Raw genomic sequence first — 12,045 nt, 5'->3', positions numbered from 1 at the left:
TCAGAATCAGCATCTCTGGTTATCATTTACCCCGCACACTCCCAGGGAGCAAGTTATCCCCCTAAACACGCCCAGGATGTGGCTCACAAACTTCCTGCCCACATCCTCCCCGCTCAGCTCAGCAGCCCAGACGGGCAATGGTTGGGAAGTTGTTCTGGAAAACTCCCCACCACACTACCCTGGGGAAACAGCAGTTTGGGAAGAGGCCGGGCTCCTTGAAAGATCAGCAAGAATAAGACCCCATATCTAACCTAAGTAGCAATGGGGGACTGTACACACGGGGACCACACCTGCGCTTCCCATGCCCAGAGAACGTCTAGAAGGAAATACAAGACCCTGGCAACAAGGCTTGTCATTGGTGAGTGGTAACTGAGAGAAAGTGGAGGGTGGGAAAGAGATTGGCTCTGTGTACTTCTGGCCTCATGAACTTTCATAATGTGCACGTACTTCTTTCATCAAGAAAAATAAGCAAGAACAGCGAACAACAGGAAGGATCGTTCTAGGAGCAGAATGGAAGCCCCCTAAGTCTTTAGGGAAATGGTGCAGGGGCTGGGTCTTAGGCTTACCCGCAGGAGCAGTGAGGGTCTCACAGGCATCCTGACCTAATGCAGGTGGGACACAAAGGGGAAAACTGGCAGGAAGAAAATACACTGAAGAATGAATAAAACTACTCTGGAAAATGAGTCCTTATGGCTGGTGAGGCCCTCAAAAGATTCAGCCTCATGAAGGTCTACCAGAAGATGAGTTTTGCTGAAAGATGCCAGCTCCAGTCCTGGGAAGTTGGGATGTCTGAGCAAGGGGTGGGGGTGGGGGCGGGGGCAAAGGCCAGGTCAGGCCACACATTTTAGGCCACTGTAACTCTTTAGATGTCTCTCTCAGGGTACCAGAGGGCCACTGGAGAGTCTTTTGCCTTTCCCACCTCACACATGTGTCAGTTGAGAGATACCATAATAAATTCCCAGACATATTTTGCTGAGTTTATAAAAGAACCTATAATTTCATTTTATCTATCTCTCAACTCTTGGCTGCTGCTGCTGCTAAGTCGCTTCAGTTGTGTCCGACTCTGTGCGACCCCATAGATGGCAGCCCACCAGGCTCCCCCGTCCCTGGGATTCTCCAGGCAAGAACACTGGAGTGGGTTGCCATTTCCTTCTCCAATGCATGAAAGTGAAAAGTGAAAGTGAAGTCGCTCAGTCATGTTGGATCTTAGCGACCCCATGGACTGCAGCCCACCAGGCTCCTCCGTCCATGGGATTGTCCAGGCAAGAGTACTGGAGTGGGGTGCCATTGCCTTCTCTGCTCAACTCTTGGACTCACAAACTAAAAATAAAAAGAATAAGTACACTTATTCTACCATTTTAAGGGTTAAGAGTTTATACAACAATCAGATACATGATTTTAAAACCCCCAAGTATAAAAATCACTCCTTTCAGAAAATTTTCCAATTCTTAAATCTACTGATTCACAAAATTTTTGAGAGAACTTTTTCTGAGAAGATCTTGGTTTGGATATTTTTTCAAAGTGGAACTGTGTATCTTAGGAAAGGTGTTCCCCTGAGAATGTTTCAAATATATCTTCACTTCCCACAGAACATGTATTGAGTGCCTAAAAATTAACTCACACTCATTCAAACCTCAGAGTCTGAATGCACTTTCCTAAATCATTCTAACAAAGACATCAATGATGTCAAAACCCTGAATTGTGAAACAGAACTTCTGTTCTCTTTCTAACCTCATTATTAAAACAGATTTTTTAAGGTTTGTTCATAACAGGATTGCCATTTTCCATGCTGCCTACCGATTATAAACAGAAGTAATTTTAAAGCCAAACTAAAACTCTCTCTGAAATATTCAAGATGTATTACCATCTGGTTTTATATCAGCATTTGAGCAGGTCCAAAAATCACTACATTACCAAGGATTCCCAAAAATAGTTCATCTCCCTTGCAAAGCACATATTCCTCTCAAAATACTTTCAAGTCACAAACTTTGAAAACTCACCTAATTTTTCAGATTATACCAGACATCCATGTACATCATCCATTGTATGTCAGACATCCTGTATGTCATACATACTTATATGTGTAAGTGATTTATCACTGATCACTCAGTAATACTAAACAAAGCTATTTTTATCATTAGGTCTTTTAGAAACTACTAATTTGTGAAAATAAAGCATACCTGATTACTTGGAAGCTGGTAGGAAGTGAAGGATAATAGTCTTTATTTGCAAATGTACACACTATGTAAAAATATGAATCTTTCCAGTCCTGAAAAAAGAGGTATCCCCAAAACTTACATAAATCCATCAGCCTCATTTCCAAACACAAAAGCGACAACAGCATTTCTCCAGAGGATGCTCAGCTAAAAATCAGCATGTGCAATTAAAGAGGAAATGGCAGGTGAGGAGATAAAGATGGGTTTCTAACTGAACCAGCCATAGTGCTCCAAGAAAGGCCCTTAGTAAGAGAATGGCCATAGGATTATCTAATTGTCTTAAATAGATTTCAATTGTTTATAAAATAAATAAGACCTAAATCTGGTATCTAAACATAAACAAATCTTTAGATGAAATTTATTTATAAGAAATCTTTTGCTTTCCCCAACTTAAAAAAAAATTGCTTTTTAGAAAATGTTTCTCAGTTCATTCATTCAACAATCTTGAGTACTGATTTCCAAGTAAAAATGGATGTTCATCCTGCCCCAAAGAGTTTACCATCCAGTAGTAGCAAGAAGACATGACAATAAATACCGTCTTTTACTTTTCACCATGACTATCACCTCCCGGCAACACACACACCACACTCACACACACCACACACACATGCACACACGGGCACACACTCCACACTTCTCTGCCATCTCACAGCACTGTATTCCATAGCAATCCTCTTTAAAATGTTAACTGGTTCAACCTGACCATTTCATTGGATATAACAGCTGTTCACCAAGCCAGCCTATTCCATTTATCCCATCTCTGTCAACCACCTCCTTGGAGAATACTGGGGGCTCCTTCTGAGTCTTTTTTAAAAATACATTTACTGTGCTTTCTGAAACATACCATTTTCCTTTAAATACTAATTTAAACAAGTTCAAAAGTAAGCTTTTATTGCTTAATCTCTATTGACTTTCTTCCCCTTCAAAACTATGAAAAGGATTGAGCAAAAGTCTATCAACATGCAAGTGATGTTTTAAAAGCTCTTAATATTTCATATTACAAATAGATTTAGGAAACTAAAGAATAAAACCAACAACCCTAACAATGCAGCCACAGACCACCTAGAGGGTCTAAAATATAAAACACACACATGTGCACACACATTAAAGTTACTCTAGTTAAAATGAGAAAATATATAGTTTAACTTTTGCATTTTTTGGTTTAACTGTACCAGAACAAGTTGAAAGCAACTTGGGAACAAATTAATGTACCACAGAAAGCAACAAAAATCATGATGCCATGTATACCCCAATGCCAACATTTTATAGGCAAGAAGTTACAAGAGTTAAATTACTTGCTATAAAAAGGGGTAAAATCATTTTAAAGAGAAACAGAACCCTTTTCATAAAGCAATATTATAATTCCATATGCATTATGCAACAGTCTTTTCCTATTATAAGAAATGGAACAAAATTTTTAAGATAACCCAACTGAACAGGCATAATATGCAAACCCAAAATTTCCTAATTTTTTTCTTATTCTGATTAAGCACATCAAATGTAGGATTCTTCTCCCAAAGGAAAGACTTGCTCAATATTTCTCCACATTCAGGTCCTCATTCAAATAATCACATTATAAAGTCATAACAGCTCTATCAGTCAGAGTAACTATTATTCTGTTTGTAAATCATCTCCCTTCCTGCCATTCCTCTTTCTTTACATATGGAAATTACAGGGTCAGATTTGGAGCCCACCACCAGCCACGGCAACCAAATTATCCTCCAGGGATGTCAATAGGGCTGTTACTCTTGTTTCAGCATTTTTATAAAAAAAAAAGGAAGGAGTAGCTATTTTCAGGGATCAGAATTCCTCTTGATCAGATTTCTGGCTCATTGGTAAATGCTTCTACCCTGAAATTATCCTTGGCTGCTAAATATGTGGCAAAAAAAAAAAAAAAAAAAGCCAAGATGTGGTACAGTGTTTCCAAATAGATATTGCTTCAAGGAATATACACTGAGTTTTGCAGGGAACACTTGGTCAAATTCTAATATTCCCCCATGGGAGCCAACACCAATTTCCAGCAGCAGCTCTAACTGTGCAGAATGGAATTTTAAAAACACACAGGGTAGTATATTCCAGCAGACACAGCCCTTCCTTCTACTCTGCGGTTGTTACATGAGACACCTTGTATGATACTCATTACTTAGAATATAAATCTGTTAAGGCCATAAATTAATCACAAAATGCATATAATACATTCTTTTTCCTAGCATTAAAAAGAAAAAAAAAACTGTGGATTCCGCCAAGGTTGAGCTGAAGCTGAATGTCACTGCTTAAGCTTATGAATCACTGCACATTAATAAGAATAAACAGCACATGCACATTTCTATAGGCTGCAAATGTTAGTAGAGAAAATGCATGTCATGGGGCTTCCTAACAGGGAAACTGGATTATCCATAGGCAAAAAGCATTCAGTTTTCTTAGTTCTTCTCGATTATGATAAATATTTTTGTTTCCAAGGCCACTGAAAACTTGCAAGGGGATCCTCCCATTTTTGTTTCATTAAAATGTTCAGATGATTTTATTCTAAACCTCAGGCAAATGTAATTCAGGGGTGGGGGTGGGGAAGAGAGGTCGTACTACAATATTACACTCATTTGGTAGCATGAGGTTCAAAATACCAGTCTCAAGGATATATATTTGTCACATGTCAGCCCAGGCTGAAGGCATCCACCAAGAGAATATTTTCACTATTTCAGCTGGCAGCCAGAATTGACTGCCACAAACCTGCATACTGATGACAGCCTAGACTCCCAGTCTTCTTCTTAACTACCTCTTGCCTCTGCAGAGGAGAGAAGCCATTTTACTAATTTATAAGCATCTGACTATGTAACCATCAAAAAAATATTTACTCATCAATAATAGTCAACTAAAAGCAAAAGTGCATCCCATAGGAGTCAGAGAATAAAACCGGCAACACCCATAAAATACATCGATCAACAAGACTCTGAATACTCACTAAAAGCAGCCACCGCCAGGGCCAGTGTGACGATAATGGAGAACCAGGAGACCCACAATGCCTTCTTTCTGTAGTTCTGGGCTTCATGAGGTTTTAGCCGAGTGCTGCTTTCTAGTAAGCCTGACAAACACAAGGAGAAAAGGAAGTTAGGCATTTCCTTATTAAGAAACCCACAACTAGAGCTATATGTTCTTATCCAAGGATTATAAACCAACAGCCTGCGGGCCAAGATGGGGGGGGTTGTTAATTGAAATATAGTTGATTTATAATATTGTGCTAGTTTCAGTGTGCAGCAAAGTGATTCAGTTATCCAAGAGGTGTTTTAGGAGAGTGGCATGGAAATCAAGCTTTGGGGCATCTCTTGAAAGATCGCTAGCTCAAGCGTATCTGGTTCATGTTCCCACAGGGAAATGCCAGCTGTCTTCTTTATAAAGGAGTCTGCCAGCCCACCAACCTCTGACCTGAGGACATATGACCCCAGCCATGCCCCTTCCCCTGTATTAACTCCCTTGGCTCACTGACTCAAGCCAGGTGCAGCTCCTTCTAACGAAGCCTTTCGTTAAGAAAACAGCATGAATAGCCCACATCTGGTTGGGCTTTTGGGCTCCTCAACTGCAGCACCATTTTGCGTTGATCCACCATCCTGGCCCGTACTGGTGGACCAGGTTTTGCCCACAGCAATGAGTCATGGAATACAAATGCCCTCGTGGCTCCCCTCATCAATTAACAGGACCATTTCTCTTTAACCACAACCAACAGCCACCTGACCTAAATTACATGCCAAGTTTTCTTCTCTCCTCTTTCTGCTCTATAGTATCTATTCCTTTGTATCAAGCTTATGTCAAAAAATTCTCAGACTATTAAGCAGGGTAAACCTGCTAAAACTAGGGGTCACTTCCCAGGCGTGCCACATACAATAAAGGTTTGATTTCATGTCCTCTGCTTTTGGCACTGAGTCCTCAACAACAGAAATTCAGGATGCCTCTGAGACAATGCCCAAGTTTCAACAGCCTTGAGTCAAAGAATAAAACATCAGTATGATCTTGATGGACATTTTTTCTTCTCCTTTGAAAAGAGATCATATACGGCATCTCTTAGTTGCATGGAGAACCAGATTCTCAGCCCAGCATCCCACTGGTGGTTCAGATGGTAAAGAATCTGCCTGCAATATGGGAGACCTGGGCTCCATCCATCCTTGGGTTGGGAAGATCTCCTGGAGGAGGGCATGGCAATTCACTCCAGTATTCTTGCCTGGAGAATCCCCATGGACAGAGGAGCCTGGCGGGCTACACTCCATGGGATCGCAGAGAGTCGGACACAGCTGAGTGACTAAGCACACATTCCACATAAACAGGACACCGTCTCTAGCCAAACAACCCGTTATATACTTTGTAGAGGTGGAACAGCCTTATCACAACGGCTCCAAATGATGAAGAAACTGGTAATCGGGGTTTAACCACCCATGTGTAAAATACTACACAGCATGCAACAAATCACACTTACACATTGTGTAAAAAGGCATCTTCCCACTAGACTGACTGGGTACGACATTAAACACTGGGTTACTGAAAACTGCATCATGTTCGAAATATAACAAGGACCCTGTCAAAGTTTCCCAGTTCCATTAACTACTCAGACCACAAGTCCTGAACAACGGGGAAAAGTCATGAAGCCTGCTTAGTGAGTCCAGTGTACAGCCAGATTTTTCAGTCATTGAAACCTGCAGACACATTTAAAACCAAAAGGGAGATGAATTTGCAAAAGGTAGGTATAAACTCCATCACCTCACTGCAAAAATCTCACCAAACCTTCCTTTAAAAAATGCACTTGGACAGAAAAAAGAAAAACCACCTCTCATCACATTATGCCCTGGGTACAAATGATTTCAAACTGTCCCTTGGTCTACTTCTTTTTGTCCCTTTGTCTATTTCCCTAGCTGCTAAAAACACACATTTTAATTTTCAACTGCAATCACCCTTGATTCCAGTTTAAGCTACAACCGAAAATATTATGCAGGTCCCACTGACTCCCTATAATTTATTTCCCTTTTCCCAAATGACACAAATCTTTCTTTCATCCTGGCCAATTGATTTTCAAGAGAAGTGAAGCTGTAACATTTAAGTACTGATTCAAGTAAGCAGTTCATTTCCTGGGTACTTTGACAGCAACAATCTCAAGAGGTTATCCACTGGGGGTGAAAAAACAAGGTTCCTTCTAGAAGATTTAATTTTCTAAGAGAAACAACCATGATCTGGGTTTCTGATTCCAACACATGACATTTATTTTTTCCTTCCAAAGCCAACTGTTTCCAACAATGTGACTGGAGCTGACTGCACAGCCAATCAACACACCTCACCCCTGAGGGGGCCAGCACTCCCCTTGGAGGAGTGTGGGCTGCCAGCTCACCTGGGCTGCGCTGTCCTGCGAGGGTGCTGCAGGATTGCACCTGGTCAGCAGGCTTCATAGTTCTTCCCCAGATCTGATCCTGTATGCGCTTCCCCATGAGATGTTTCACACTTTAAACGCTGGAGTAAATGTAATGGAGACTGTCCAGGAAGGGAGAAACTTTCCCATTCCTATTCAACCTTCACTTGCTTCCTACTAGTTTTCCTTCCTAAAAAGAGAGCTAAAACCTAGAATGGATAACTCTCCACTCCTCAAAGTGAAGTGGGATATAATGATTTATGAAGACCCGGCTTATAAATGAATTGTCTGCACACAGGTTCCTCTACCTCCCCCCTCCAACCTGTGTTAGCTGCATGCAGCGTTAGCTGCACTGTGTTAGTGCAAGCCAGAGATGTGATGAGAATTTCTAAAATTTTCAGGAAGCTGTGTTTCAAAGGTAGAAGAAAGGTAGCACAGCCTACAGAAGCCAAGGCAGGTCTCACATTTGCACACAAGGCTGGCTCCTAGAATAGGCCTTTAGTTGGCCTCCACATTCAAATTGTTAATCTCACTCAAATTTCACCTATTTGTAATTTGGACCCTGGCATAAGGTAAGCATAAGTAAGCATAAGGGTTGTATTAATGAAGGACTGATACTAGGGTTGGAGAGATGCAAATATACACAGGGAGGTTGACGCCATCAGTCATTTCCATGCTAGTATGAATTAGTTCCCATTACTTTCTCCTAAGAACTGGTCATGCTTGCATTCTCAGAAAGAAGGGGAATATTCGTTAGATAGGAAGGCAGTAGAAAATGCTGAAGCAGGTAACACTCTTAGGGCCCTAAGCCTTGGGGCAGAATGATGGGAAACACTTGTGGGGAGAAGAGTGGCACTGAAAGGGAGGGTGTGGAAATGCCTAAGACAAACTTGGCCTATGTTTTGTTTGTTTTAGTCAGTCTTGGACCACAAAGCTCTTGCTCCCTGAACTACAAGGCTCAACCAAATGGCACTGCAGTTACTGACAATATGAGCTAGCTAGGTTTCTGGGAACCAGCCCACATCACTTCTATGGGGGAAGGAAAAAAAATCTCTAAAGTTCCCAAACACTAGATTTTTATAAGCAAGCCTTTGATCCAAGTTCGATTGAGACTGTTAACAGGGTCCTGACAGCTCAGAAGGAACTTATGGCAAAAGAGAAGGCCAAATACGGGAATAGAACCAGGTGTCTGCCCTCCCACACACCCAGAGGTAGGTATTTAGGTTTAGAAGACAAGCAAGCCAGGCATGAGGTAGAGATACATAGCAGGCAGCTGCCCAGGCCTCCTCCTCCCCAAAGCCTCTCACTATTAGGAAAAATGTACCAGTAGTAGCAATCGAACCATTCCCAAGGGATACAAAAAAAATCGATATTGAAAAGATGCAGCCCCATAAGAAAAAATAACACAAACACAAAATATTTTAAGAAACCTCCCTAGATAAGCTTCTGATTTATTTAATAGAAATGACTCATTCAGCATTAACTCTTGGCTGCCAGGAACGGGTCAAACAGAAGAATGTCACACTGACTTTCAGCTTTCAAGGCCACACCGAGCCGGGTTCTTTGGGGGACAGGACTCATCTTAACAGACTGGCAGTGTGTGACACGCAGCGCTTTTACACAGTGACAGTTTATGAACAGTGAATGCTTTCATGCAATAACATAATGGAAAATGAAATTCAGTTGACCAGTGAAAAATAACCTTAAGAATGAATTCAGAAGGGCTTTTTATGCTTGAGCCCGAGCTACAAAATGACACTAAATATTAACTCGCCCTAGCACGTTTTTCCCCTCCTATCCTTTTGTGAGATAGGGAGAAATAGGCCAGCTTGATACAGACGACCTGCAGTGCTACAAAAATAAGCCCATCCCAAAGTTCGGTCTTTCTTCAATACAAAGATTTTAAATCCTACAACATCAGTTGCAGAGAGAAAGGTAATTAACACGATCTACAATAAAAATGATAGGTTTTGTTGGGTGCTTGTGATGTCACCCATCATCAGCTTGAAAATGATAATCGAGTTAGGTGAGAATAGGAGGAGAAACTGCAACATAGGTGCGGAACTCGTTGCAACCGGCGTGGCTCCAGTTCTCGCCCGAGCATCCCTGACGATTCTCTGAGAATTGCCGTTTCCATATCATTCTGGGTTTCACATGCTACAGTTTAAAATTTCTCAGAGGAACGAGATCGTGCCTCCGAACACTAAACCGGAATAAAAATGTACAGGAGATACCAAGAATATACAGAAACCTGCTAAGACTGAAATATACAAATCCGCCACAGCCAACAAAATAAGGCTTCCAAGAACAGGGGGTGGAGGTGGCGACGAGCCGCTCCCCCCGGAACGGCCGGCTGTCAGAATCCCGTTTCGGCCACTAACCGGTTTTAGCAGAGCCATTGAGTCTTTTTGAGGGGGCCGATTTGGATTCGATTCTACAAGAAACAAAAAAGGTACAGACGTGGCCAAGAAGCGGGCTGAAAGGAAACTAGGGAGGGAAAAAAAGAGAGATGTAGGAGGAGGAGATAGACATAGGAATGAATAGGGCAGTCTCTCGCGTTTTATGTGGGCAATTCAAAGGGGTAACCGGCTATCTGTCGGAGGGTCGGGCTTGGCCTCCTGGGATAGGGACGTTTGCCAGCGTCCAGGGATTTTGAAGAGGCTGGGATGCGCGCTCCGAGAACCACCAGGTTCCAGCGGCATCCATCCAGGATTGGTGGTCCAAATCCAAGTGTCCCAGTCCTCTGTACCATCGGCAGACAGCGGGGCAGCGACCCACGATAAACTGGGTCCCTAGTAAATGAGGGTCGGAGGTCACCCGACTCCCCTTCGCCGGGGCAGTCGCCCCTCGAAGCTGAATCCGCAGAGGGAAGTTCTCCCTGGTAAACCCACGGAGCCGAACGGGGCTTGGGAAGGAGCATGCTACCGGGAGCGCTCGGCTCGGAAAGCGGAGGTGGGGGTGGAAATCACACACACACGCCTCCAGGAAACTTTTCCAGTGGGCGCTGGAGGAGCCAAGGCTGGCCGAGAGGAGGGTGAGGGCCCCGGCGGGGTCTCCCAGGAGGCAGTCGGGTTCTCGGGTTCCGGCGGAGGCGCCGCGACTCGGGCGGTGCCGGCCGCGGAAGGTGGGGCTGCCGCCCTCAGCTCTCCACGCTTTCGCGGGAAGTCGGAGCTCCGCGCCCCAGCGCGCTCAGAGGCGCCGAGCCCGGCCCCACCCGCCAGCGGAAAGGCGGGCCCCGAGCAGCGGCTCCTCATCGCGCCCGCCCGGCCGGGGAAAGGGGCCGGGCCAGGGGAAGGGGCCCGGGGCGGCGCGCGCTCACCTCGGTCCTCCAGCCCGTCGCTGAACTGGCCGCTCTCGCTGATACGCAGCTGCCGCTCCTCCTCGGGCTGCGGCGGCTCGCGCGCCGGGGAGCTCAGCGGGCCGGAGGCGGTGGCCAAGGGCGCGTGGCCCCTGGGCGGCGGCGGGACTGCGGGACCCGGGGTGCTGCGGCGCTCGCTGCCCGCGGCCGTCTCCATGGCGCGGGGCGGCGGGTCCGGGCGGCGACGACGAGCGCGGCGGGGACTCGAGTCAGAAGTGCGAGGCGCCGCGGCTCGGAGCGGGCGGAGGGACCGACCGACCGCGCGGGCGCCGCGGAGTGGAGGTGCGGCGGCGGCAGGGGGCGGGGGGGTGTGCGGGAGCCGCGCGGCTCGCGTGGCCGGTGGCAGAGACTCGGGCCCAGCAGCAGCTGCCGCGCTCCGCCCCCGGGGGCAGGTGCGTGCGGCAGGGACCCGCCCCGAGGCCCCGGCGCCGGAGCCCGCGCCCCGAGGCCGGTGGGGAGGGAGGGATCCGGCCAGGCCTGAAGCCCGGAGGCTCGGGGTGTGGGCTGGACTACTGGGAAAGCCGGGACCGGCAGAAACCCGAGCAGGGCCTGCTGAGGGTGTGATGGGAGACCCGCCCCACTCGTGCCGCGGGATGGTGACCAGAGGAGATCACCTCGGACCCGCTTCCTTTACTGTCCGAGAAGGCTGCGCCCGAGCTTGGTTAGGAAAGCGGTCAGCGCCCTAATGTGGCACCCTTCTCCTCTGGAGCTGCACGGGCTTCACAGACTATGCAGGATCTCCTGCCTGGGCTGCCATCCTCATCGCCCATCTCAGGAGAACGAGGTTCACCTGCCTCCACCCCCACCGGTGTTGGGTCTTCTAAGAGCGTCGATTACCCTCTAGCACCAACTTAAAGAGACCGGGTATCTTAGGACCACAGGGCGTTCTATAGAAGTTTGGACCCTAACCGCGCCCCCCTTCCCCCCCGCCCCCAACTACTACCATTGAGACTGCCCTTGGACCATATATCCAGCCAGTCCGCCACCAGCTATTTCCTCTCTGAGTAGCCAAGTCTTGCTGATACTTTAGGCTTTAGATCGAAGCCTCCCTCCTACTGGAAGTCCTCCGCTGGCTTCCTTGGCGCTTC

General features: G+C 46.0%; 1 protein-coding gene across 1 annotated transcript in view; it reads right to left on the bottom strand.

Moving 5' to 3' along the window:
• The window catches only part of TMEM163 (transmembrane protein 163), a 270,059-nt gene extending 258,800 nt beyond the window's left edge, over positions 1-11,259 (bottom strand). Inside the window, exons 1-2 of the mRNA XM_025261843.3 lie at positions 10,919-11,259; positions 5,176-5,295 (exon numbers count right to left, since the gene is read on the bottom strand). Of these exons, the coding sequence (XP_025117628.1) occupies positions 5,176-5,295; positions 10,919-11,114 (316 nt within the window). The 5' untranslated portion in view covers positions 11,115-11,259. The remainder of the gene's footprint in view (positions 1-5,175; positions 5,296-10,918) is intronic.
• Between the last annotated feature and the right edge of the window lie 786 nt (positions 11,260-12,045).

The sequence above is a fragment of the Bubalus bubalis genome, chromosome 2, assembly GCF_019923935.1.
Source record: "Bubalus bubalis isolate 160015118507 breed Murrah chromosome 2, NDDB_SH_1, whole genome shotgun sequence".
In the NCBI taxonomy this organism is placed as follows: Eukaryota; Metazoa; Chordata; class Mammalia; order Artiodactyla; family Bovidae; genus Bubalus; species Bubalus bubalis.
The sequence above is the reverse complement of the archived record's forward strand: the minus strand, read 5'-3'. Positions and strand labels throughout refer to the sequence as shown.